This window comes from Equus przewalskii, chromosome 1, assembly GCF_037783145.1.
Source record: "Equus przewalskii isolate Varuska chromosome 1, EquPr2, whole genome shotgun sequence".
Lineage (NCBI taxonomy): Eukaryota > Metazoa > Chordata > Mammalia > Perissodactyla > Equidae > Equus > Equus przewalskii.
In genome coordinates this window covers 183,114,774-183,141,917 of record NC_091831.1, presented here as the reverse complement: position 1 = coordinate 183,141,917, position 27,144 = coordinate 183,114,774, and the positions used below count along the sequence as shown (strand labels likewise).

At 40.5% G+C, this 27,144-nt stretch overlaps 2 protein-coding genes across 3 annotated transcripts in view; one reads left to right on the top strand and one right to left on the bottom strand.

Annotated features, from left to right (window-relative positions):
* The window catches only part of NEMF (nuclear export mediator factor), a 54,293-nt gene extending 38,553 nt beyond the window's left edge, over positions 1 to 15,740 (top strand). Inside the window, exons 21-33 of one of the 2 annotated variants that reach the window (XR_011530907.1) lie at positions 239 to 297; positions 383 to 503; positions 2,169 to 2,448; positions 3,174 to 3,216; positions 3,357 to 3,406; positions 4,976 to 5,129; positions 9,600 to 9,677; positions 9,822 to 10,019; positions 11,519 to 11,613; positions 12,659 to 12,759; positions 12,860 to 12,903; positions 12,986 to 13,065; positions 13,339 to 14,215. Coding sequence is in view for 1 of the 2 variants with exons in the window: in XM_070588686.1 (XP_070444787.1) it covers positions 239 to 297; positions 383 to 503; positions 2,169 to 2,448; positions 3,174 to 3,216; positions 3,357 to 3,406; positions 4,976 to 5,129; positions 9,600 to 9,677; positions 9,822 to 10,019; positions 11,581 to 11,613; positions 12,659 to 12,759; positions 12,860 to 12,903; positions 12,986 to 13,065; positions 13,339 to 13,416 (1,319 nt within the window). In the remaining variant the exon portion in view is untranslated. Of the gene's footprint in view, positions 1 to 238; positions 298 to 382; positions 504 to 2,168; positions 2,449 to 3,173; positions 3,217 to 3,356; positions 3,407 to 4,975; positions 5,130 to 9,599; positions 9,678 to 9,821; positions 10,020 to 11,518; positions 11,614 to 12,658; positions 12,760 to 12,859; positions 12,904 to 12,985; positions 13,066 to 13,338 lie in introns of both variants that reach the window. The other variant, XM_070588686.1, reaches the window with a different exon arrangement.
* KLHDC2 (kelch domain containing 2) lies at positions 14,655 to 25,312 on the bottom strand. Its single transcript, XM_070588696.1, has 13 exons — positions 24,971 to 25,312; positions 22,713 to 22,792; positions 21,103 to 21,220; positions 18,921 to 19,036; positions 18,519 to 18,600; positions 18,268 to 18,351; positions 17,658 to 17,738; positions 17,525 to 17,583; positions 16,982 to 17,091; positions 16,510 to 16,582; positions 15,364 to 15,451; positions 15,211 to 15,263; positions 14,655 to 14,962 (listed from the first exon to the last, which is right to left on the bottom strand). Exons 1-13 carry the CDS (start codon positions 25,121 to 25,123, stop codon positions 14,839 to 14,841), a joined length of 1,221 nt encoding a protein of 406 aa, XP_070444797.1. The 5' UTR covers positions 25,124 to 25,312; the 3' UTR covers positions 14,655 to 14,838.
* Positions 25,313 to 27,144: the final 1,832 nt, after the last annotated feature.

Below are 27,144 nucleotides of genomic sequence, written 5' to 3'. Positions count from 1 at the left end.
AGCATGACCTTTTTTCTAAAAATAGATTATTGAGAGTCTGACTAATCCAAAAGATGAGAACATGCATATTTTTTATTTCTTAATTCCTATCCCTTTACATAGTGCCAAATTCTGTAAATGGGAAATGTTGCTTCAGGACAAAGAAAAGACAAAAGAGATGTGACCACTGGTGTCAGATATCTTGCATAAAATAGAGAAAACAGATTTTTAAAACATTTGTGTACATTATCTTTTGTAGGAAAAAAGAATTTCCTTCCTCCTTCATATCTAATGATGGGGTTTAGCTTCCTCTTTAAGGTACTCTTCAGCTACATTGTTTGTTTTTCTGATTTTCATTAGTCTTACCTAAAGTTCCATCAATGAGAAAGAATTGTTTCCATAGGTAGATGAGTCTTGTGTTTGGAGACATCGGGGTGAACGGAAAGTCAGAGTGCAGGATGAAGACATGGAGACACTGGCCAGCTGCACAAGTGACCTCATCTCAGAAGAAATGGAACAACTAGGTAGTTTACAGATTTTAATAAAGAGTTTATAATGTTCTGTTGTCCAGTTTTGCTTCTAAATTCTTACTTAGAAGATCCTATCTCCTTTGGGATAATTGAAATTTCAAAAAAGACACTTGCTGTCAATTTTACTGAATTTGGTTTCTGGAAATGTTAATTATACTTATTTTAGTGAATCAAAGTGTTTAATTGGATGTGTAACTAATATACTTGAGTATATGTTTATATAGTAAAGCTTCATTTTTTTTAATTTAAAAAAGTTTTTTTTTATTTTTTATTTTTATTTATTTATTTTTTTTTTGAGGAAGATTAGCCCTGAGCTAACATCTGCCGCCAATCCTCCTCTTTTTGCTGAGGAAGACTGGCCCTGAGCTAACATCTGTGCCCATCTTCCTCTACTTTATATGTGGGACGCCTGCCACAGCATGGCTTGCCAAGCTGTGCCATGTCTGCACCTGGGATCCGAACCGGCGAAGCCTGGGCCGCCGAAGCAGAATGTGTGAACTTAACCACTGCGCCACGGGGCCGGCCCCAAGTTTCAGCATTTAATGAGTAATATATAAATGTGTTTAACAGAGATAGATTCAAATATATATGAATGAACATTTACTTTTGGCTTAAGGAGTTAGAAATGATACAAAGATGAGTTGATAACAAGTGCAGTTTCTTATAAGAGAATTTAGCTTGATTTAATAATATATTTGCTTCATAGAGAGCACTTATCGTTGCTGGAATAAATTTACTTCCTGCCTAATGGAACTAGGGAATGTACGCCCTCTAAATTATTTTTATAGTTATTCTTCTAAGGTCATTCCTTTTTAGGAGTAATATTGCACTCTTTCATTTAGGACTACTATTATACTACAAGATTCTGTTTCTTCGTATTTTCACCATGATCCTGACACTGTTAAGTACTTTATTTACTTTTTTTTTTGGATTGGCACCTGAGCTAACATCTGTTGCAAATCTTTTTTTTTTCTTTTCTTCTTCTTCTCCCCAAAGGCCCTCAGTACATAGTTGTATATTCTAGTTGTGAGTGCCTCTGGTTGTGCTATGTGGGACACCGCCTCAGCATGGCCTGATGAGTGGTGCCACACCTGCACCCAGAATCCGAACCCATGAAACCCTGGGCTGCTGAAGTGGAGCATGTGAACTTAACCACTCAGCCATGGGGCAGCCCCTATTTACATTATTTTTTATTAAATTCTCACAATCATTCTTGTCAGATGGGTAGTGGTATCTCATTTTATAGGTGAGGCAAGTAAACCATATTATTCCACTAGCCAGTGTTCATTTTGCAAACCTATGAACACCTGCTCTGTGCCATTATATTTCATGTATTATTTCAATTCTTGTGCAAATTATAATAAAAGCAGCAGAATTTGTAGAACTTCTGTTGTCCTCCTTTTTGGAAATACCTAACAAAGACAGGTTATAGTTTTCATTGTAGAAATGGCTGCACTCTCCAAGAAATTTATTGTGGCAAAGGATGTTGGTTTCATTCAAACCAATTCATGATACAGAGTATCCTTTGGGGATGATCAGGCATTTTTCTGTTGATCTTCTGGAAAGACAGGAAGTAAATAGAATATGTTTATGAAGTTTTCAAGGAAATCATCTAGCTCTATTGTGGGGGTGGCACACTGACTTACGGTAATTCTTCAGATGGAGGTGACAGTAGCAGTGAAGATGATAAGGAGGAATTACAGGAAACTCCTGTGCAAGTGGAAGTCGTGACTCAGGTTGACCAAGAGGATATTACTGTTCAGAGTGGTGGAGATGAGCTAAATGAAGAAGGAATTCAGGAAGAGAGCTCTGAAGACGAAGGAGAATCTGAAGAGGTGCTGAAAGATCAGGACCCTGTGGGTGAGGTGAAGGATGATGGGGGAGACGCGTTCAGTTACCCCGATACCACCATTGACCTATCCCACCTGCAACCCCAAAGGTAATTAAAAACCATGATTTGAAGTTTTATGAAGAGTTAAAGGTAATACTTAACAAAGATAATGCCAAGATTGACTTTGGTGCTTTTACCCTCCACTGTCCTATTATCTTTTCACCATTTGACTGGTAGGGAGATCTCTCTAAAGAATTCTCAGGACCCAGGGTAGAAAAATACAGTAAATATAAAAGTGGCCAAACTGGGTCAAAATAGAAACAAGTAAATGGTTATAAATGCTAATAATATAAGAAAGGAGATTCCCTTAAAAAAAAGAATAAGGAGTGTTAGTCTTGAATGTCTTACTGATCACCAAGTAATTAGTGCCCTAGTTACAAAAGCATTATCACTGAAGTAAGAATGGCTTAGGAGTCAGACCGCAGTTGATTCTCAGGATATGTCCTTGCGCAAGTTGCTCTGTGTCTGAGCTTCAGTTTCCTTCTTGGTGACAATGGAATGGTAGCCCCTTTGTAGGGTTTTGGTGAAGATGATATGCATGTAAAGCCCCTGGCTGTACCTGGCACACAGGAGGTGTTCAGTACACGTCAGCTGTGTAAGAATATATTTAAAAGGGTGAGGAGATGAGCTATCTGACTGTATTTTTTCTAATTTTACCAAATTTGAGAATTTGTAGGATTGCCAGTAATTAAGCATATAGGGGAATGTTTTTGGACTTTGTAAATGAGTGCCCTTGCAGGCTACAGGACTTCTCTTTCTGTTTGTTTGCATAGGTCCCTCCAGAAATTGGCTTCAAAAGAGGAAGCTTCTAATCTGGTAAGCTATTTTCAAAGTTCTGTGAAGAACATCATGTCTTTCTCAATGAGTAATTTTCTACCTTTTAATTTTACTTTTTGAAGAATTAATAGTAGTGATGTTATTTGTGTTTGCTTGTTTTTTTGTTTTAATTTTAATAGAGTGACAGTAAATTACAAAGCCGGAGACATTTGTCAGCCAAGGAAAGAAGGTAAACATACTTGTTTTATATAACTGAAAAGCATGTTGTTCTGTTTTTTTTAATTGACAATTCAGTTATGACAGATCACTTGGCTGTTCCTAAAAACTCCCTTATTAAAATGACCAAGATTTAGCATAAATCTTTAGTTTTTAATATTCAATTCTAGTAGGATTTTCTGTGTTAGGGCCCTAATCTGTCACTACAATCAGTGAGCTAGGTCAAGTAACACGAGACAAACCTATTATTACATAAATATGTGCAATAATGATTGCAGTGTATTAAATAGGCTGCTTCTGCGATAATATTGGCAGGAATAAACAGGAATAGTTGAAACATTAATTAAGAAAGTTTTATGTAAGAGGGAAGACTTGGGTTTTTTTTAAATATAGCAGGTCTTGGGAGGCAAATAGAAAGGGATGACTGAGACAGGTGGTATAGGGTGAAAAGATGAAAACTAGTCAGGCACGCCAGGACGCCCTAGATTGGAATGACAGTAAACCCTTTTCTTTGACAAAGATAATCATTAAACAGAGAGACTCTGAAAACATGGCACTGTACTAGGTACTGCATATACAACGAGGCAAAAACAAAGTTTGTGCCTTCAAGAAGCTTTTGAGTCTTGGATTCAGGAAATAGCTGTAAATCTGTACATGGTGTTCTCTGAAAATGAGTAAGAAAATGCTGTGAGTTCTGGCGTTTGGGGAAATACCATCAGAAGTATATCCTGAAGATATATTAGGACTTAGGTAAATGGAGGTAGGAAGGTCAGAGACTCCAAGGAGAATTGGCGTGAACTAAAGGGGGCAGTTTTGGAAGTAATATGGCAGTGCTTGGGGGAAATGATAAAGAGACTAAGGGGAAAGGAGGAGAAAGGTCATGTCTGTGAACTGTTAGATGGTAAGATTGGTGAAATGAATTTGGACCAAAAGTGGAGAACTTAGAATGACAAGCTAAGTATTTTGGACTTTATCCTGAAAGTGATGTGAGGAGGACTTTGGGAAGATTTTGAGTGGGAATGTGACAGGCAAACAGTTAAGGAAGACAGATAATGGAGAGACACTGGAGGGAGTCTGGGTGGGAAGTGATGAGCACCTGGACTAGGGCAGTGGCCTTGGGAGTCAGAGACTGCGCATGAATAGTATCACAGCCGTAGAAGTACCCCTTCCTCCTTCGTGTGTGCACTTTTTTAATCCACTTGTTTATTCAACTAACCAACCGACAAATGTTTATTGAATACCTAAGATCTGCTAAGGCCGTGTAGGTACAAAGACAGCAAATCTCACTGCCTGGCCAACAAGGTGTTGAGGGACTGAATGTGGCTGCTGAGTGAGGATAAGTCAGGGGCACAGTGGTCAGCCTGGATGACAGAGAGAATGATAACCCATGAGACAAAAGTTGTCAGCTTTCTCCTGTGTGATGATTTGTGCTGCTTTGTATAGTATAACCTGGTGACTATCAAGGTAAGCAGAAACCTTGATTTTTTTATATACTGTACATGTTCCCCTCCCCATGTAATTTTTTTAGGGCATTAAGACTGAAATTCTAAGAATCAGACATTTCTGTTTCATTTATATTTAGGGAAATGAAGAAGAAAAAGCTTCCAAGTGACCCAGGGGATTTAGAAGTGATAGAGGGAAAAGACAAAGAAAAAGAAAATGCCCTACACATTGAAACTCATCAGAACACAAGCAAAAATGTCCCAACTGTTCAGCCAATGAAGCGAGGACAAAAGGTAATAAAACTTTGGGGTGAACTGTTAATGACAGTACTATATGGTTCACAAATGAAGTTGTGAGGTTCCGCTTAAATTTTTATCAAGTTTTCAGTGAAACAGAAGATATAGGCAAGATTTCCTTTGACTGAAAATTAGTTGAAAAGATTCACTGTGGGGAACACAGAGTTCACTGTTCTGTGTTCCTTTGAGATCATCTAGAGAGAAGCTCAGAGGAATAGGAGACTGTGATTGCCAGAGACACTTGGCCAGTAAGTGGCCGTGCTGGTCCTTATTGATAATTTGACTCAGTAGTTTCTTTTTCAATTATTAATGTGATTTTGGTTAGAGTTCTTATATATTTTATCAAAGATGTTTGGTGAAGGAAGAGGTAGTGGATCTAGAATATGTATATTTTAAAATGTTGTAGAAGTGTGAAAGAGAGGATTGTGAGCTAATGTAGCAGTGTATCTTCATAAAAGTTAAATTCCTCTGAAATCTTAACAGAAGTCATGTTTTAAGATCTTTCTTCCATCAATAGTGATCACAATTTCCTGTGTTTTTCCAGTGGGTCTCAAATAAATGGACATACTACAGATATGGAAGGGAAGAACATGAGTTCTCCCCATAATAATATGTAAATTCAACATGACTTTAATCAGAATTGAGACTTTAACTTGATAAAGTAATTCTAAAGTTCATTTGAAAGAGTAAATACTAGAGAATAGCTAAGGAAATCTTGGAAAAGAAGATTGAGGGGGATTTCCCTACTAGTAGTAAAACATTTAATGTTAGAATTGTTAAATTAGTATGGTTTTGGGGCCAGCCCCATGGCCGAGTGGTTAAGTTCACGCTCTCCGCTTCGGCACCCCAGGGTTTCGCCGGTTCGGATCCTGGGTGTGGACATGGCACTGCTCATCAGGCCACATTGAGGCGGCGTCCCACATGCTACAACTAGAAGGACCCATAACTAAAATATACCACTATGTACTGGCGGGATTTTGGGAGAAAAAGTAGAAAAAATAAATAAATAAAATAGTATGATTTTAACATAGGGATAGCCAGTTAGAAAAGTGAAACAGAATAAAATCTAGACAAAGGACCATTAACTGTATATTTAAAAATTTTGTATGTTACACATTGTTTGGGAAAGTATGAATTATTCAAAATTAGTGACTAGTCATGTTAAAAAATACTAAATTCCAGATGGAGAAAAGAACTATCAATAAAATTGAAAGACAAATGGCAAATGTGGAAAAAACAAAAGTGATGAAAGAAATGCTTCTGTAAACAAGGGGAATTTTTCATCAATTGGATTAATAGATAATGTGTGTCCAATCATTCAGTAAGTGTTTGAGTCTACACCATGGGAATCCCCATCAAGAGTCCTAACAGTGCATTTACCCTTTCACTAAGCAATTCCACATCTGGGAATTTATCCTAAAAGACATCATGTGTGTGCAGTAAGGATATTCATCAAGTTGATATTTATAATAGCAAAAAAACTGAAAATTATCTTAAATGTCCAACAATATGATGTAACAATAAATAATATGGTGCATTTATACAATGAAACATTCAGCAGACAATTTAAGTTCTAAGGCAAATCCTCATGGAATTTTTATTAAAATACATTGAATTTTTAGATTATTCTGTGGAGAACTGTCATCTTTACCACATTGCGTCTTCCTGTCCATGAATGTAAGAATATTTTACATTCTTCAGTAAAGATATGTTTTCCCGTAGAGTCTTAGCCATCTTATCTATTCCTGCTTAAAATTTTTCTTACATTTTGTAAATGGTATATTTTTAAAACTTTCACTTCCTGCTTATTAGTTGCTGGTATGTGGGAAGACAATTTCCATATATTGATCTAGTATACGCAGTCTCCTTTTTTTTGAGGAAGATTAGCCCTGAGCTAATATGTGTTGTCAATTTTCCTCTTTTTGCTGAGGAAGACTGGCCCTGAGCTAACATCTTTGCCCATCTTCCTCCACTTTATATGTGGGACGCCTGCCACAGCATGGGTTGATAAGCAGTGCGTAGGTCCACACCTGGGATCCAAACTGGCAAACCCTGGCCCGATGGAGCAGAGTGAGTGAACTTAAGCACTGTGCCAACAGGCCAGCCTGTAATAGGCAATCTTATTGAATATTTATTTTAATATTCATCTATAGGCAGTCATATTGCCTGCAAATAATAGCTTTTCTTTCTTCTAATCCTAATATCTGTTATTTTTCTCATGTTTTTTTGCACTGGCTCAAACATCAGTACTGTGTTGCATGGAAGTAATAATGGTGTACATCTTTGTTAATTACATCAAAGGAACTATTTCTAAGATTTTTATCATTATGAGATGTTTCCTGTGGGTTGTTGGTAGATATCCTTTCTGAAGGGTTATCTTTAATAATGATGAGTTAAATTATATTGAAAGCTTTTTCTGCATCTATTATTTTTCTCCCTTAATCAGTTAATGTGGTAAATTACTTGAGAAAATCTATCAAACTGGCCTGTAATCCTTCATACTGCCCTTGCCTGGTTTTGGTGTCTAGGTTACACCTGCTTCACAAAATAAGTTTGGAACTTTCCCCTTTTTCTGTTCTCTAGAACTTTGTATAAAATGAAGATTGTCCCTTGGAATTTGATAGCATTTGCTAAGAAAACTGAGCCTGATATCTTGGTTTTTGTGGGTAGGTTTTTAAGTACTAATTAAATTTCTTCAGCAATTATAAGCCCATTCAGGTTTTCTGTTTTATTGAAGTTGGCTTTCCTAAGTTATATTTTCCAAGAAACTGTTCTTTTCATTGAGTTTTCCATTTCTTGGTTCAATTTATTATTAGTAGTGTTCATTTTACTCTGAATATTTTTTTCAGGTATAATGTACATATAGTAAAATGCACAAATCTTACATGTTTATGTGCACACATGCCTGTAAAACCACCACCCAGATCAGGACACTCAGACCCTTCCAGTACTCCACAAGGCTCACTCTTGCCCCTTTCTAAATAGTATCTCCACGAGAAAAAAACATTATTCTGACTTTAATCACTGTAGATTATTTTGCCTGTTCTTGAACTTTATATAAAAGTAATCATATGGTGTATATACTCTTTTGTCTGGCATCTTTCACTCAGCATTGTGTGCAAGTCACCCATGTTGTTGTGTGTAGCAGTAGTTCATTTGCGTGGTTAAATAGCATTCCATTGTATGACTCTGCCGCAATTGATCTGTCTGCTGTATTGTCGGTAGACGGTCTCAGACCTGTCGTTTAGGTCCACAAGTATGTGTTCCTGTCGTGTATAAGTAGGAGTGGAATTGCTGGGTTAGAGCGGACCTGTTGTGTTTGGCGTTAGTAGATAGTTCCAAACAGTTTTCCGTGGTACTTGTACTAACTTCCCACCGAGCAGTGGATCAAGGTTCTAGTTGTTCCTCATCCTAACATTTCGTGTTGTCAGGGTTTAGTCATTCAATTGTGTAGATACTGAAGTCTTATTTGGCTTTAATTTGCATGTCCCTGATGACTAATGATATTGAGCACTTTTTCATGTTTATTAGACCTTTGAATATCCTCTTCGTGAAGCGCCCATTTTAAAAACTGAGTTGTGCAGCTTTCCCATTGATGTATAGGAGTTCTTTGAAATCCTGAATACAAGTCTTTTCTTGGATATATGTATTACAAATACTTTTCACATCTTAAGCCCTGCTTTTCTCACTTTTGTAATAGTGTATTTTAATGAGCAGCACTTGTTCATTTTAATGAAGTCTGATTTATCAATCTTGTCTTTAATAGTGTCTCTTTGTGTCCTATTTAAAGAAGTCTTTAAAAGTTTAGAAATTTGTCATCTGGGCCCCAGCTAAGACTAATCAGGACATAAATCTTTGGAGGTGAGGCCCAGATGTCTGTAGTTTTAAAAACGACTAGGGTGATTTGGGTGTGTAGCCAGGGTTTGGTTGATAAATTCAAAGTCTTACCAGCCTCTGCAGTAAGCACCCAGCTTAGCTTTGCTGCTTTGTTTCCTGTTCCCCCTCTGCATGCAAATCTCGACTTCACCAAATGTGATGACTTGCTGTAGCTATTCTGTCTTGTCTTTACCTCATATAACCTTGCTTTTCCTAGATTCCCAGATACTATACAAGTTACTTCTTTGAAGATTAACTTTTAAGTTTCGCTTTATTTCTTCCCCACAGTTCTTGTTCAAGGTGAAAGAAATGTCTTTCTCTAAATTATCTTAGAAATAATTTGTTTGCGTTTAGAATATGTTGCATTAATTTATCCTTACTCTTGTATGTGTCGTCTTTTTCCACCAGATGATAAAATTCCTTGAGGCTGAGGACCATGTTTATCCATCTTTTTAGCCTCCATTGTTTATTATAATGGCACCTCGCTCAATAAGCATTTTTGACAGAATTAAAACACCTTTTCTTTACAAATATTTGTTAAAATTTTTTTACTGCTGAATTCTTCCAACCAAAATCTTTTGACATTTGTAGAGTAAGATGAAAAAAATGAAGGAAAAATACAAAGACCAAGATGAAGAAGAACGTGAACTCATCATGAAATTGCTGGGGGTAAGTAACATCTAAAACGTTTTCTTCTTTTGCTTTACAAGGAACATCCAAACCACTGCCTGTCACATGCAAGGCATTCAATACATTTTTGTTAAAATAGTGACAATATGGACAACATTAACTTTTTTCCTCTATGCCTTAAAGTCTGCGGGTTCAAACAAAGAAGAAAAAGGGAAGAAGGGGAAGAAAGGAAAAACAAAGGATGAACCAGTGAAGAAACAGCCCCAGAAACCTAGAAGTGGACCACGGGTTTCAGACAGCATAAAGAAAGAAACTCCATCCCTTGCAGTTGTAACTCATGAGTTACAAGACTTGGCTGTAGATGATCCACATGACGACAAGGTATGGCTACCACTCATGTGGGCTTTTTGCTTCTTAATTAGGGGGACGAACCATCCCAGGGGTCCCAGGGCATGGGACTTAGAGTGCTAAAACCAGGATGAATAGTAACCCTATTTTTAATGGGAAGTCATCTTAGAAATACACCTTAAAAGACTAGAATTGCAGTATATGACCATAAAAATGGTGGTGTTGCTAGCTGATAAAAAGTTTATCACAGGGGCTGGCCTGGTAGTGCAGCAGTTAAGTCCACACGTTCCGCTTCGTAGGCTCGGGCTTCACCGGTTCAGATCTTGGGTGCAGACCTACGCACCGCTTGTCAAGCCATGCTGTGGCAGGCATCCCACATATAAAGTAGAGGAAGATGAGCACGGATGTTAGCTCAGGGCCAGTCTTCCTCAACAAAAAGAGGAAAATTGACAACAGATATTATTAGCTCAGGGCTAATCTTCCTCAAAATCAAAAAAAAGTTTATCGCAAGCCTTTAGAAAATAATCAATTTTATGGAGAGGTTTTATTTGATTCTGGTGGGAACTGACTTTGCTAAAATAAGACAGATAATTGAGATTGTCTTGAAAATGAGAGGAAAATAAATCTGCACTTCTCTGGGTTTTTCTATAGTAGTATATGCTATATTATCTTGCATAATGTTGAAAGTGGCTACTCAGTTAAAGTGCCAGCTGCCCTGGTTGCAAAACCAATGAGAAGTTAACATTTTTTCCAGTTAAGATGGTTGCCTGATTGTTCTATCAACTGCATACAACAAGCCCAGCCTTAAGTATATCTTCTTGTAGGAATATATACATCTTCTTGAAATTCTGAGCAAAAGATTGTTTTATAAATTTGTAGAATATCTTTGATTGAGCCTGTGTTTTGATTTATGACAGTTAAAGCTTTGGTTGTAATGGCATGCCCTGTTCGATGCAGGTGATGCTTATAGGGATTCTAAATGTATTACTGTTTTCTTTTTTTTCTGCTGAACAGTGTTGTTTGTTAATATTAAAATTCATTTTGGTCTTCAAATTTTTACACTATTATTATATTGCTAATTTATTCCATAAACCCTAGACTCATAAATATTCATTAGAGGTGTTAATTCTGAACATGCTTTCACAGGTTATCTCCACATAGATTTTTTAATGTGAGTAAAGCAAACAATATTAAGCTTGTCTTAATATGTGAAGAATTTATCCTAGAACTGTTGAACAGAGACTGAAAAGTAAAAGTTCTGTTCACCAGGATTCTCCATTTCCTTTCCCCCTGGCAAATATATCAAGCTTAGTTGCCATTTAAATTGTCCTTAGAACATTCACTGCTTTAGCATGTGCTCTCTGCGAAAGTCTTGTCTTTTTTAAACTTCAGAGAATAGTCCTTTTTCTCTGAGAATGGCATTGTTTTCTGAAATATTAAGACACAAATCAGTTGACTGAGAGTCTCAGAGTCCTTCTCCTGTGGGTTAGATGTAACAGTCTCGTTACATCACTGTTTCTTTCTCCTCGTAGTTTTAATGGTGTGGAATTTCAATTTAAGTTGTAGCTGACTTAAAATTTTCTGTTTGGAGCAGGAAGAGCAAGACCTGGATCAACAGGGAAATGAGGTATGACACTGTATTGGGCTCCCACTGTGGCACTCTGACTGCAGTCAAGTCTCCAGAGTATTTGACACACAACTTCTAACTGATTAAAACTTAAAAGGCTAAGATAAGACTCCAAGCTCCAGAGTCTAACATTCTGGGTGTGGATCACAACTTTGCTAGATATAACTACAACCTTGGAAACATTGATCTTTGTGCCTCAGTTTCCTCATCTGAACAGTGGGGGTAGTAATTGTCCTACCAGGAGAGAGCTGTTTTGAGAGCTAGGTTAAGATATGTAAAGCATTTAGACAAGTTCATGGTGCATAGTAAACACTCTACTTCAGCACCAAGCATTTTGTCCTGAATCTCAATTTCCTCAAATTGTTAAATAAATATAGGCAATCTTGTTGGCAGCCCACCAAATGGGAACTCTAAGAAGCCCAAGGATTTCTCCTTAAGAACAGGCAAGAGACAGCTGTTGTAGCCTAGAATTTCTCAACTTCGGCACTATTAACATTTTGGGACAGATAATTCTTTGTTGAGGGGAGCTGTCCCATCCCTGGCCTCCACCCACTAGAGGCCAGTAGCCCTCTATTCCCTACCTCCACAAGTTGTGACAACCAGACATCACTGCCCAGTGTTGGGGGCAAAATCCGCCTGATCGAGAACCAATGGTCTAGCCAAAGTATCAGTCCCATTTCCATGCAGTGGATGTAAATCTCTTTGTTGTCATTATTGTGCATCATTTTAATCCACAGTAGTTTTCTCCAACTCGAGTAATATCCAACATGTTATTTCTCCCTTAAATTTATCTCCAGTATCATTTTGAAAATCGTTCTCATTTCTCACTATGCCAGGCAAAAATTACTGGTAGTGAAGATTGTGTCTTTAAACACAATTGGTCTTAAACTCTCTTTGGAGCTGTAAAGCAGAGTTAAGACTGTATGTCTATCAGCAAAGGATAAAAGTTAAGTTGAGATATTAATATGATAGTGTTTTAGAGTTTTGGTTTTTTTTAGGACTGGTATAAATGACTTTTCTAATGGTTTTTCTCTTCCCTTTTTAGGAAAATCTGTTTGACTCTTTGACAGGACAGCCACATCCTGAAGATGTTCTACTGTTTGCCGTTCCGATATGTGCCCCTTATGCCACCATGACGAACTATAAGTAAGTCATCATTAGTTTACTCAAAGCAGCTGACACAACAGCAACTTATGAATTGTTTTATCGTCTCTATTTAGTAACACATGCAAATCTTTTTTTAAAGATACAAAGTGAAACTTACTCCTGGAGTTCAGAAAAAGGGAAAAGGTATTTAAAATCTTTTCTGAATTATTATTTTAAACATTTCTTGACTGAATAGAAGTAGATCTTTTTATTTTTCTATTTACAGCTGCAAAAACAGCCTTGAACAGTTTCATGCATTCCAAAGAAGCAACGGCAAGAGAAAAAGACTTATTCCGCAGCGTAAAGGTAAAGTATTCCTCCAGAACTCTTTGGAGATTGGTGGTGCAATTAAAAATCTTAGCAGTTACAATTTTCTGTTTTTTTTTCTGCTTTATGTAGTAAATGGAAGCTCTAGGTATTGTTTGGTTGTCTTATTAGAAGCAGTATAAAATAAGTAAAATCATTTCAGGTAATTTTGGAAATGCCTTTCTTTTGACAGCAGAGGATACATAATTATCATAAAAGAAATATGATTGACCACATAGAATGTGAAGATATTCAGCAATTCTCTTTTTTTAGGACACGGATTTATCAAGAAACATTCCTGGCAAAGTGAAAGTGTCTGCACCCAACCTTCTGAATGTAAAAAGGAAATAGCTGGAATGAAATCCTAAAATATTTGCGAAGAGCCAATTTTATAGCCTTTTGGAAGTCCAGAGATGAAAACACCACGTAACAAGACTTCCGTATTTAAAAATGAACTAAACATTGCCTTGCTATATTCGCCAAAAGAACTTATTGTTTTTTTTCCAGTTTTATAGAGAGGAAACACTATGATGGGATTTCCTAAAATATTTGTGGACAGTTAAATGCTAATTGTATACATTTATAGTTACTCTACATTTTCTTGGAATTTGGGAGGTTAATATTAATTATTCATTTCATGTTGTAAGGAAACGGAACAGTGAAGTGGCTCCATTGCTTAGACTGCTGACTTGGGAGTCTACTGTATAGACCATCTAATGTATCTGTTACTCCCAGGACAATCACAGGGGTTTTTTTTCTGGTGGTGGTGGGGGTTGAGCATGGTTAAACATTTAGAATTAGGTCTTGAAAACCCTAACTACTGAAGGAATAAATTTCCTTCCACCTTTACTGACACTTGTCAAAAAATATATTAGACCAGATTTAAAATACAGATAATTCCCATAACTCAACTTAAATAACACCTAGAAGAAATTGGTGTTGATCACTTCCATGCACTTATACACCTTCACTTTTCATCTTACTTTCTTCTTTCCACCTCTAGTAATTATCACTAGCATGTTACTTAATATCTTAACCTGTAATATCAGAAGTGCACTTGTAGGTTTATCACTAACGACTCCTGACCCAGCTTTTTTCTTCTGTCTCCTAACAGAATGGAGAATAAAGTCATACGTTATTTCCATTCTTTTATGAGCCACAAAACTGTTACTTTTTAAATTAGACAACAGCTGCCGATAGTCAATACGACCACTTGCCCCAGCCCCTATACCAAAGCATTAAGGTCAAAGTACTAAGTAGCTGTTGGTCCTTCCAAAATTTCTTTTATTAGCTTAGTGCTGAGAATATTTTTCCATTTGAGATTAATGTAAAAAAAAAAACACAGCTTTATAATTATGTAGCCTAGTGTCGTAAATACAACATAATAGACTACTCTTGCCATTTAAAAAAAATCTAAAATATTAATGTTTTTTAAAAGAACTTCACCATTTTTATAGTGGTGAGAATAATTAGTATAATGTTTCTACAGATATATATCCTAAAGTTACCAAAAAAGGACTTATAATACCATTCCTCGGGGTAAAAAGCCCAAGTATCATTTTTCTTTTGCTTTATCACAAGACAGTCACTGGTGTTAAATACATTTATTGTAAACTTTAGACACAAAAATAGGTTCTCTAGCCATTCACATGCACATTAAAACCAAAAAGCTGTAAACTACAACAATGCATATAATTATACAAACGATGCCACTCTCTGGTGTTTACAGAATTGCTGTCCATGCAAGTGATGAGAGGCATTCTCTATGAAGCCTTAAGATCCACAAGTGTTGTTACTACCAAACCTCTGGTTAACACTGTGAAGTAAGTGTTTTGGAAGGCAGTTCCAAGAGTTGGCTAACATTTCTTTAAAGCAAATGACGGCTTCTAAACTTAGCCTGAAAGTGGACAAGGAAAGAGAGAAATAATTTCACTTGACTGTTTAGAAGTACATTCACTTGACAAACTACCAAAAAAACCCCACCCACTTTCTTTAAAGATTTCCATAGGAATTAGTTAGTTGTATCAATGAAGGTTGGTTATTGCCCTTAAATTATCCACAAACCTGGTTTTTCAAGAGCACTAATTTAAAGTGTTAAGAAACAATTTAAAATAATCCCTAAGGACCAAGTGAAAAGTCACTTACCTTACAAGAGATTTTGGTTGAACTGAAAATATAAGTATTTCATTACTGTGTGCCTGAAAAATAGACATGAAGAACACATTAAAAAGCAAGTACTTCACAGATAAGTTTCAGCAACATTAGAAAGTCTCCTTTACCATAGGGTAGTATACTTACAGCTCTGTGATGGACAAGAAGGTTATTGGCACACCCGCCAAAAACAATTACTTCTCCTTCATCACTGGCACAAGCTGTATGCCATAATCTATATTGAAAACAAAAGTCCTAGTTTGAAGTCACCCAAAACACCAAATTGGTAGTTTACACCGCAGAATAGAGCTGATGAAATAAAAGCTAAAGATCTTAGTTCAGACCAAAACATCATGGTGAGAAGCAATTATCTTAAGGAAAAGTAGCAAAAGCTAGAATTTTATCTGGATGTTATTTTTTCTCTCTCTGGTCCAGTCCTAATGTATGCAACGAGGGGTTTGAACTGAATGATCTGTTCTCTAGGTCTTTGTTAGCAATAAAAACCTTCCAGGAGATGAACAGTATATGCCCTCCCTTCTTTCTCTTTTCATAGGTAGGGCCAGTTGGCCTTAGATAAAACATCTGAAGGATGCTGAAACTGGCTGAATACACTGAAGGTCTCTGAAGGCCTGGAAATTCTATGGAAAGACTATTTATGTCAAATGAAGTCTCAGTGGCATGGCTATACTTAGGTTAGAGGCTTGGGAAAAAATGCAAGCTGACATATCTGAATGTGTTTTGAACACCAACTCTGACCATTTCATTTCCTTTAGCAGTCTTCATAACAATTCTTTTTGCGAGTAATAAGAAAAATAACTGTCAGTGTTTAATAGGCTCTTTTTTTGGATGATATGACTTCTTAATCTTTGTTATACAGCACTATTGCACATCTAATTGAAAGTTTCTGATTTTTTTCCCTCCATTTACATTCTTTAAGGTTTTGAAATTCTCTCCTTTCCAGTTCTTTTTTTTTTAAATGACAAACCTAGATGCAGTGCAACTCAGTTGAATAAAGAGCTTATAAACTGTATCAATTTTATGATGAAGGAAGACACAAAAATCAAAATCCAGCCCTATTTTTCATAAACAGATGATGGAAGAGAAAGCATTTGATACTAGGATAACATTTGTTTTCTTTCAAAAGGTATGATGTTAAACCTTAGTGAATGCTAGGATTTTTGAAAGAATGATGGATTTAATGCAGCCAAAATTTCCTAAATCAGTACCAGTCTTGTACATCTCTATGGAGCTCATTAATTCAATATAAAAAATTATCGTTTAAATACTTCATACCTTGGTTTTTCAGTATAGGGATGATTAAACTGTATCCATTCATTTTTACTGATGCAGTAAGTCCAGGCATCACCTAATTGAAGCAAATAAAAAAGAGCTATGAAGCATGTTATTCTGTCAATGTGACATTGATATTTAAAGGGTACAGCTTTAGCAAGAAAGGTAATCAGATTGTGAATAGAGACAGAAAGTGTATTCCCTTCTTTTTTTTCTCTGCAATTAACCAAGTAAATCTTGCATATTACAGCCCTTCAGCAGGGCTTTGACTTGCTCCAGGTCATTTCTTTACTGGACAGAATGGATGTATGTCGTAATATAAAAACAATTATAGGTATGTTATAGGATCAAAATTAATAGCAAACTTCCAACCAGCCCTACAGCCCTCTGATACATCTGAAATAGACTGATTTTTTTCAGCTATTTATATATATGAATGATATATAATGGTTTCTCATAGTTTTAAAGGACTTACTTAGTGGCTGTTTATCAGTGGTAAATCCTCCAAAGAGAAAGAGATGATCTGAAGAAACTGGTGTGAGTGAGTGCCAAGACCGGCCAACTGGACATATGCCTTGCGGAATTCTGAAAATAAGAGCTAAGTTACAATAATCTCTGTCTAAAAGCAGCTACTGTATTTAATGCAGAGAAATACTGAAGTTTTTTAAAAAAATTATATGGAATTATTAAAAAAGACTTTACATTTAAAAAGGCTTCTTAGTATTAACAAATACATGTTTCAGAAGGAATTATTTCCTTTGAAAGTGGAGTCAACTTTAGACCTTTTCTTTTCAGCAAAGAGTGAGCACATGCTATCTGCCAAGCAACACAATTATGGCAACAGAGAATGGAAATAAAAGATAAAAGTCCTTCTTTAAGGATCTAGTCATCATATTTATTTAAATTCACAGTTAGAGAAAATTTAGGCAAGTACATTATATACTAATAGTAGAAAATAAGGGGAAAAACAAAATTTTTTGAAAAACTTTTCTAAATAATTATCTAAAGCGATACCTACAATTCATTCCACTCCCATGTATCCAGATTAAGATAGTGAAGGTCATTCATTCTAGCATCCTGAAAAGGATAATGAAGTAGTTATCATTTTGAATAATTCAAGAACAAGTCACTGAAACTATGTATATACCCACTCGATATCTGCCTCCAAACACAAAGCCTTTGTTTCCAACAGTTGCACAGGCGTGGGCCGCACGAGGTGAAGGTGCTTTACCCTGTTAAGGGCATAAGAGCAATTTAATAAGTAAGTGAACTTTCTATAAATCCCAGAAGGAGTCTTCCCTAGATGTGGGATAAGAATATGCGAGCCACTTGAGCTTTTAAGCTGAAGTGCAGACTTGTGGTCAGCAGCAGTGCTTAAGGCTGACTACCAAAACTGGGAATTTATATTTTTGAGATGTGTTACTGAATGAGCTAGTTAATATAATACAATGCTTGCTTTATTTTTATCTTTTAAAATAAAAGCTAGCACATTATATGACATCAGTGTCAGAGGAAAAAGAAACCCAGTATTTGAGTAACTTAAGTTTTAGTGCTAGGTCATTTTTACAGACAATCCCACTTAACATCTATGAGATAATAGCTGCTGAGTTAGTCTTTACATTCATTAAACTTTTCTGAGTTCTAGACTCCTTGGAGAATAATGAAAGCTATGGATCTTCTCTTTCCATCATTTACACCCCGCCCCCAACCCCTTCTCTAAGTCGCCTTGCTCCCATAATTCATTACTCTTCATGAACTCACAGTAGTGAGAGGCTGGCTCCAGATAAATGTTTCAGTGTCTAAAATATGTACATGATCATTCCATCCTCTTGGATGACTTGAATTCTATAAAAAGTAAATAAGAAGAATCTGAGTTACTTTACAAATAATGTTTGGAAAATTAGATAGCCTTTGATTTATTAACAAGGCAAAATGGACAAAACTACTAGCAAACAAAATGTATTATTTCAACATACTAAATAGGACATGTGCAAATATGAAACTTCACTTACCCAAAAAGATGTTTCATCAAATTCAAAAGTTCCCAATACTTTATCTTCAGGTAAATATCCATACCCTCCAAAAAATATTAACCTGTTTGATAAAAAACCAAGACACTAAAAATTCAGACAACCACAAGTTAGGATACAAGAGATTTTTCTTATTTTGTCCTGTGCTATAAGTTGAAAAGGCACACTTGAGTATATGAAAATACTTCTTCACATAATAATGGCTCATATGCTAACAATTACATCTTAGGTACTATGTTCAGTGCTTTGATGTGTGAATTCATTTAATCCTCATATGGGCCCTAGAAGGTATGTTCTGTGTTGACAATGGTTATTGGCTGAGGAGACTTGAATGGCAAACCACTTTCCAAATAAAAGCCCAAACCTATAGTGCTGCTAACTCACTTGTTTTTATAGACCCAGACACCAAGTTTGTCCTTTGACGATGGAGGAATTCCTTGGCAATCAATTCTTTCCCACTGTAATACTCTGTCTGTAGACCTTGAATCCAGCATGTAGAACTGTCAGAAGCAATGATTTCAGTTAGATTTGGTTATGTGAAAGAAATTCAACGTTGGCATTTAATTTTACTGTGATTTATGATGATAAGAATGTCATCTAGGGGCCGGCCCCGTGGCTAAGTGGTTAGGTCTGCTCGCTGCTCTTCAGGGGCCCAGGGTTTCGCAGGTTGGAATCCTGGGCGTGGACATGGCACCACGCTCATCTGGCCATGCCGGGGTGGCATCCCACATGCCACAACTAGAAGGACTCACAACTAAAAATACACAGCTGTGTACTGGGGGGCTTTGGGGAGAAAAAGAAAAAATAAAATCTTTAAAAAAAAAAAAAGAATGTCATCTAATTCAGTGCTACTAAGAGTGTGACTGCACACTGGCTGCCAGTCTGCAAACTAGTGCCAGCCTCAGTCTAGAGAAGGAACTGGTGCCAGAATGTAAGTTACTCAAGTCACCAAGCACCCTGTTTAGTTCAGCTTACTGTTTTTCCATAGCCACACTGTGTTGATGGAGGAACAGAGGTGTGTTGATTCACATTCTGTGCCTTAGAGAGGCACCTAGAGTCGTAATGATCTAATTTATAGTTATCGGGATGGTATTACCAAAAAACTCAGACTTAGCAATTTCACCTTCAAACTCAATTTAACAAACGTCTTAAGTGCCTACTTAACTCTAGGAGCTAAGGATAAATCTTAAAAGATTAAGTGTTGGTCTAACTTCAAAAGAGTGCACATCCGGTACCTGAATAAATCTGACCAGCATATGTATTTTCTTACTTCTCTTAAGACTCCTAAGCTTCCTTTCAGTCAAACTTAAAATACTCAAGCCTAGCCATGTGACGTACTAACTACTTCCTAAGGCCACAGCTCCTCTTTCTCCCAAACTTCCTCATGTTGCGTCAAAGCTATCTTTCTCCCCCTGGGCCCTGAAAAATATGTGGCTCAACCACAGCCTACAGCAGTGCCTCAAAAAACCTTAAACCCTAATGTATAAAAACAAAAGTGGAGCTACACTTGTTAACATGGAGGAGGAAAGGGTGGTCTGGAGCCTGCCCAACACATTCTGCTCCCCAACAGATGTCCCAGGGCATCTCACAGAAATGCCTCAAGTTCCTAGGGGCGCAGTTTGAAGCCATCTCAGCCATATGCTCCATTTACACCAAACCACCTGGCATTTCCATGAACAAGATGTATTTGCTTATACCTCTGCATCTTGATACCTGTATCCTTGCTACCTCTTCCAGTTGTATGATTCAGTTCAAGCATCACCTCTTGGGTGAAGACTTTCCTTTTTCTGTTCATCTATCCTATCAAACAGAATGTCAAGGATTCTTTTTCAGATTCAGCAATATCTACTGAGCTATTACTATGAGCCAGGCTCTGTGTATCTCCATATGTTACTGAATCCATTAGTAATTATATGTGTTCCTTCTAGAATGTGAACTAGAGGCGGGGACTGTGTCCTTCATCTCTGTCTCCAATGTCTAACCAAATGCTCAGCATATAAGGTGCTTACTAAGTTGCCCAATAACTGAATTTATAAGAGCCTACCTCTATCATATGCACCTTTCTGACTGACTGCCTCTGTCTCTTACTGGCCTGAGAGAACAACTAATATCTTTTTCCTATCTGGAAAAAATACAGACAAAGTCTGAACAATGGTACTTATGGCGCCATATTACAGGAATATTAGTATATAATATTTAGTCGGTGTTAATTTATCCTTATGGCTTTCTGAGTGGTGGTCTGTTAATTTCTACCATCACCCCCATTTAGTTTACTAATACTCATCTAACACTGCAGGGTTCAAAGAGAACAAGTAGCTGCAAAGAGCACAAAGAAAAACAACCTAGGAAGTTTACTGCACACAGGTTACCAACCAAAACTGATTTTACAAAAGGCCTAGGTAAATAAAGACTGGTAGACAAAATTTACTAAAACGCACATTCATACCATAATCAAGTACATATATCTTTTAACTGAGACAGGAGTCAGTATGGGCTAACCTTAGAAATCTGAAGTTGTCTAAAAAAGAATAAAACTGCCTGACCCATAACCCTTACAAGCACAGACCTTATTCGTGTTGCCTCTTGAGTGGTGTCCTCCAAACAAGTACAGCACCCTGTCCACACACACAGCACAGCTTCCTGACATGGAAGGAGGAACGTCACCTTCAGTGTTGATTTTTTTCCTGAGGGAAAAAACTGAATGTAAATAAGTTTCCCAAAAGGGAAGATATGCAAAAATCTATTCATTTTTTTTCTATCCCCACAATAAAGGGAAAAAAAAATGAGTGGACTAAGTAGATAATTTCTAGGGCTCTTCTAATTCCAACACTGAATCCACCAGCTCTTCCCTCTTCGCCCTTTCCACATGCTCTGCTGGCTGGTCTGACGCGGGGGCAGGAGGAGAGACGCCAGAAGCCTGAGTGTCACATTTTAGCATTCTAGGAGCATCCCATTTTGTTTCTCAAACTGAACTGTTCGCTTTTCATGTACGTGGCCATAAGTGGTTATTCTGTTTTTGTTTTTGAGTGGGTGAGGAACCCAAAAGGAAAACTCAGACATCCCAATCCTGACAGGTTAATTCAGTAGGTGTTTTTATTGTCACCGTTTAGCCATTTAGACACTTAGCAGTGCTTGCTACAGCAGGCACTCCTCTCAGTGCTCGGCATTTTTAACTCACTGTGAATCTAAAAATGAATCTGAATCAAAAAACCTAAGAAATCTAAGATTCAGAATATCATAGGACATCAAGCTCTCCTCACAATATCACTTTATGTGTGCTAAGCTTTCAGTTTGGTAGGCTTATTTAAAAGAATCCTTTCTGGGACTGAATTTTTTAAAAATATGTAGAATCCCCTATGAAAGGAAAACAATTATAAATTTCCAATTCTCTAGAAAAAGATTAGCAAACAGCTCAGATTAACACTGATTTGCTATGTACAGAAATAATCCTGACTTATTTTAACTCTTAAAGCAAGTAGGACTACTCTCCTAGTTCTGAGCTCTCTGCTATGCAAAATATGTAAAGCACAAAGTTCTCACAGAGCCAGCCATGCAGAGGACTCTCATGAATCTGCAAACATGGCTCACCCTGCATTCACTCTGCCCAGGGCACAGGAGACTGGCAAAAGATCCTTGCAGAATATCCCCAGTTTACAGGGAAGGCAAATTTAAGTTAGTTTTGTTTTTTTAAAAAAAATACATTATTTCAAAGAGATTTGCATAGAAATTTTAATGTGAGAACTCACTAAAATAGAATATCACTTTTATTTTTAGCAGATACAATCTAGAAATTCTTTTCCTCATTCAAGATACCATGTAACAAAAGACATACATCTTGAAAAATATATATATGGAGCTTTTATTATTTCCATTCCAGGATCTGAAGCCTGTGCTTCTTTATTTTAATATTACTGTGATCCTTTATGGAGCCCTGAATAGAAATGTCTTCAAAGGCCATAAAAGCATCTAGCAATTACTGCACTACCTCTAAAGAGATACCAAGCATCTAAGCTTAGCAGCTAAGCTAAACTAGCAGAACTTTGTTTTCAGAGCACAGAGATAGCTTAGCATCTTTAATTAAACTATTTTTAGTCATTAGAATGGTTTTTACAGAGTTTCTTTTTGTTTGCAACCTTATTCGAATTTTTTAGTCCCCCTCATAATATCCAGAGTTACCATCTTCCAGTCTCCATGTTGTAGATCCATAGTTCTTCTCTAGGCAGATAAAAGTCATATAATCCTCTGACTTGATTACTCTAAGAACAAAAAAAAATTGCAAATATAAAAATAATTGGTGTTCTACAGAGGAACTATCGTGTATTTCTTCCTATCTTATTTGACATACTGAGTTAGGAAAAGTTAAATAGGTGTTACAGTTCCAGCGAATGCGCAGTCCTCCCCTCCCTGTGCCACATGCTCAAGGTCATGCTTAATACAGACAGCCTTGAATTCAAGTTTCTGACAGGGCAGCGCAGTGGTGCAGGAAGTTAAGAGGTCTCCGGGAAACTGCTAAGGCCACTTTATCCTGACGGGCCATGCACCAAGTTTCAGTTGCATGACCTCAGGAGAGATCACCTGTGCGTAGAAAGGGTAGAACTGCAAATATGCAAACATTAAGTCCTTATGCAACATTTTAAGTTCCTCGTTCTGCTCTACTTCCCTCAGGTAATAATTCTTAACAGACGGGGCTTACCATTTGCCTGAACTATTCATGGATTCTTAATCCTCACAACAACCCTAAAAAGTAGTTGATATTACAGGAAAACATGTTTTTTAGAGAGAGAGGTAATTTGCCCAAGGTGACTTAGCGAGTAATGGTGGGACCATGATTCCAACCTCCTTTCCCTGAAATCGCAGCGTCAGCCGCTGCCCGACCTCTCCAGCCTTTGGACCTCCCTGGCCGCCTTCTGATCCACGTACAGTAAACAAGCTGTGTTCACCGAGAACGGTGTCAGTGTACTAAGCTCGAAGAGTACGACAGAAATCAAGCAGCCGGCCACGCAGACACCCCTCCTTCCACTCCACGGCTTAGGGAGGGAAAGCTGGAAGCAGGGCGGCGGGCTGACCTGGAGATCAGCCTGCCCGGGCAGGAACCTGACCGCTGCGAGGAACCCATCTCCAAGGGCTGCCTGTGCCCACCCTCAGGCTCCCAGCCCAAAGGTGCAGGACGCCTGCTGTGGAGCCACCTACCCACTTCACTGACCGTGCCTCTGCCCTCGGAAACTCACCGTCACAAATCTCCCACCCCCAAGGCCGGCCCATTGCCTCAATGCTGCTGATTCTGACAGACAGAACTACGAATAAAGCAGTTTAAACTGAAGTGTGAATGACCAACAGGCTTACTTTTCTCCAATTTACCTTTCAATAAGGGTCACCACATACCTGCCCACCTTCCTCCCGCCAAGTACCCCCCTCCAAACTCCCATTCATTGGAGGCTGGGGAAACCACTGCAGATTAACTAGGATTGGCAAAAAACCTGTCGTTAAACCAAATGAAGTACCCAGGACGGCGATAGCGGCCTCCCCCATCTGTCTTTGGAGAGTAATCTCAAAAGCGGTCAACTGTACCCTAAGCGAAATCCGTCCCCAGAGTCCCCGAGCAAGTCCTGAAGGCACAGGTGCAGAGGCTGGCCTTCGAGACCAAGGGGGGGGGGGGGTCATTTCGGAGACTAAATATTTTCGGTAGGAATGGATCGGAGCCACCCAGCAAATGAAATCACTCTCGAAGGTGGGGTGTCACTGGGAAGCTCTAAACGCAGCGGGGCCGGAGCAGGAGTGAGCGAGGTTCAAGCAGGAGACCCTTGGCGGGTTCCCGCAGGTGGCCCGAAGCGCCAACTAATCCGGGTCGGCGATCGGGCCAAGGGAGGCACTTGGTGGTGACAACTGTTGCCGCTGCTGCGCGGCTGGCGGGGGAGCTTTCCCATTCGCCTCCCGAACGGGGTTTCTTGTGCAACACGTCAGCCGTCTCTCCGCCGCCGCCGGGGACGCAGCCCCGCAGCCCGAACCACAGCGAGCGAGAACCGAGCGCAGAGGGCTGACTCCCGCGCCGGCCCGTCCCGGGGCCTCGGGGACGCGGCTTCCGACGCCGCCAGCGCCCGCAAGAACGGGGGCCGTCAGCCCCAGGGGCACAGTGCTGGGGACATCGCGTCGCCACCCCTCGCACCGCCTCCGCGCTTTTCAATAAAACCCGCAGCCCCCGCCGCCCAACCTGCCCTCTCCGAGTAACGCTCGATTGCGGGGGTGGGGGGCGTGCATCGGGGGAGCAGCAGGAGGACGGGGGTGCATGGGGGGAGAACGGGAGCTGCGTGCGGGAGAGGGTGCTTGGGGCGAGCAGGGGGTGCGTGGGGAGCGCGGGCTCCGCGGGCAGCGGCTGCGTGACGACAGCCCGGGGGCCGCCAGCAGCCGCCCCCGCCCCCCGGCCGGCGCCCGCTGACCTTGTAGCCGCCCCACACGAACATGTGGCGCCCGTCGCCCACGGCTACGTGGCCGCTGCGCTCGGCGGGGCAGGCGAGCTCCAGGCCCTCGAAGCCCTCGTAGGCCGGGCCCGGCAGGTCGTCCGCCCGCGCGTCCTCGTTGCCGTCGGCCATCTCGAGGCCCCACTCCGGCCGTCGCGAGGAGACAAAGGAGGAGAGGCTGAGGGCCCGGGCGGCCTGCGGGCGGGCGGGCGGGGACGGTCCTGGGCGGGCGCGAGCTCCTGCCGCCGCCCCGCCTCCCGAGCGCCGCGGCCTCGGCCTTGTTTACGCCGGCCGCCCGCCAGTTCCGCCGCCGCCGCCCCCGCCCCGGAAGCGGCCGCCCCGCCCCGCGCGACTCCGCCGGCCGGCCCGCTGCGCGGAGGCCCAGGCCGGGCTGGCGGGATGCGGGCGGCCTCTTCGCGCCGCGGCGCTCAGGGAGAGGCTGCGCGCGGCCAGGTTCTCGCGGGGACGGTCCTCCGGGAGCGCTCCGTGCGGCGGGGGCTTCCCGGAGCGCTCGGCCGGAAAGGGAAGGGGGAGGACTCCGGGCTCGGGACTCCCGCGCCGAGCCGCTGCCGGCTGCCTGGGGACACGCCCGGCCGCTGACGTTCGCGGGGCTCCGGCCGCGGTGACGCGCGGGGTCCGGCGGAGGGGGGCGGGGCTCTGGCTGACGGGGTCCTGGCTGAGGGGGCCGCGCTAGGCTCCGGCTGAGGGGGCGGGGTCTGGCTGAGGGGGGCGGGGACGCGCGCGGATCCTGGCTGATGGGGGGCGGGGGGACCCGGGCTGAGGGGGCGGGGCGGCACGCCAGGCCCGGCTGAGAGGGGGCGGGGTCTGGCTGAGGGGGGCGGGGCGGGGCGCGTGTCCCAGTTGAGGAGGGCGGGGCTCCGGCTGCGGGGCCGTGCGTGCTCCCGGCTCAGGGGGGCGGGGGCGCGAGGGGCTTTGGCTGAGGGGGTTGGGGGTCCCGGCTGAGGGGGTTGGGGGTCCCGGCTGAACGAGGCGGGGTCCCGGTTGAGGGGGTTGGGGGTCCCGGCTGAGCGGGGCGGGGTCCCGGCGGAGGGGGTTGGGGGTCCCGGCGGAGGGGGTTGGGGCGCGCGGGGGTCCGGGTGAGGCGCCCGGCCTGTGCCGGCAGAGCGATTCCCGCTCTCCGCTCGCTGAGCTCTTGGGCTTCAGCAGGGATCTTAATTAGAGCTGCATCGTCCACCCGCTTTACAAAATTGTGCTCCAAAAGCGTCACCGCCCAGCCCTCAGGGAGGACGGCGAATCCTGTTCCGTCCCCTCTTCCCGTTACAGGTCAGCACACTCAGGTCAAGAGGACGGTAAGGCTTACGGTGAGCTACACCGGAGGCCCCCCTCCGTAAGCAGGGCTGCCGGAAGATCGCCCTGGATGTGCTGCTGAGAGGAGCTGCCTTGTTCTCCTCTCTTCCCCGTCCTCTTGCTGGGACCACTATGTAGAAGGAATACTTTGGACAACAAGGCTTTCCTCACTAAAACGTTCAAGGCCGGAAACTCCTTCCTTAGCTGCTGCCTGCATGTTTACAACTTACCAAAACTCGTGGCAAAAAAAAGCAGTGCTTAGAGGGAAATTTATAGCATTGAATGCATATGTTAGAAAAGAAGAAAGATCTATAATCAGTCATCTAGGTTTCCAGTTTAGGAAACTAGAAAAAGAAGAGCAAATTAAATCCAAAGTAAGCAGAAGAAAAGAAATAAAAATTAGAGAAGTATCAATGAAATTGAAAACAGGAAATCAGTACAGAAAAATCAACAAAACCAAAAGCTGGTTCTTTGAAAAGATCAATAAAATCAATAAGCTTCTATCCATACTAAGAAAAAAAAAGGGAAGACACAAATTACTAATATCAGAAATGAAATAAGGAATATCACTACAGATCCCATGGACATTAAAAGGACAATCATGTTATGAACAACTCTATGCCCACATATTTGATAACCTAAATGCAATGGACCAATTCCTTGAAGGACGCAATCTGCCAAAACTCACATAAGACAGACAATCTGAATAGGTGTATATCTGCTGAAGAAATTGAATCAATAATAACCTTCCAAAACAGAAAGCAACAGGCCCAGACGGGTTCACTGGTAAATTCTGAAAAACATTTAAGGAAGAAATTATACCAATTTTCTACAATCTCTTTTAG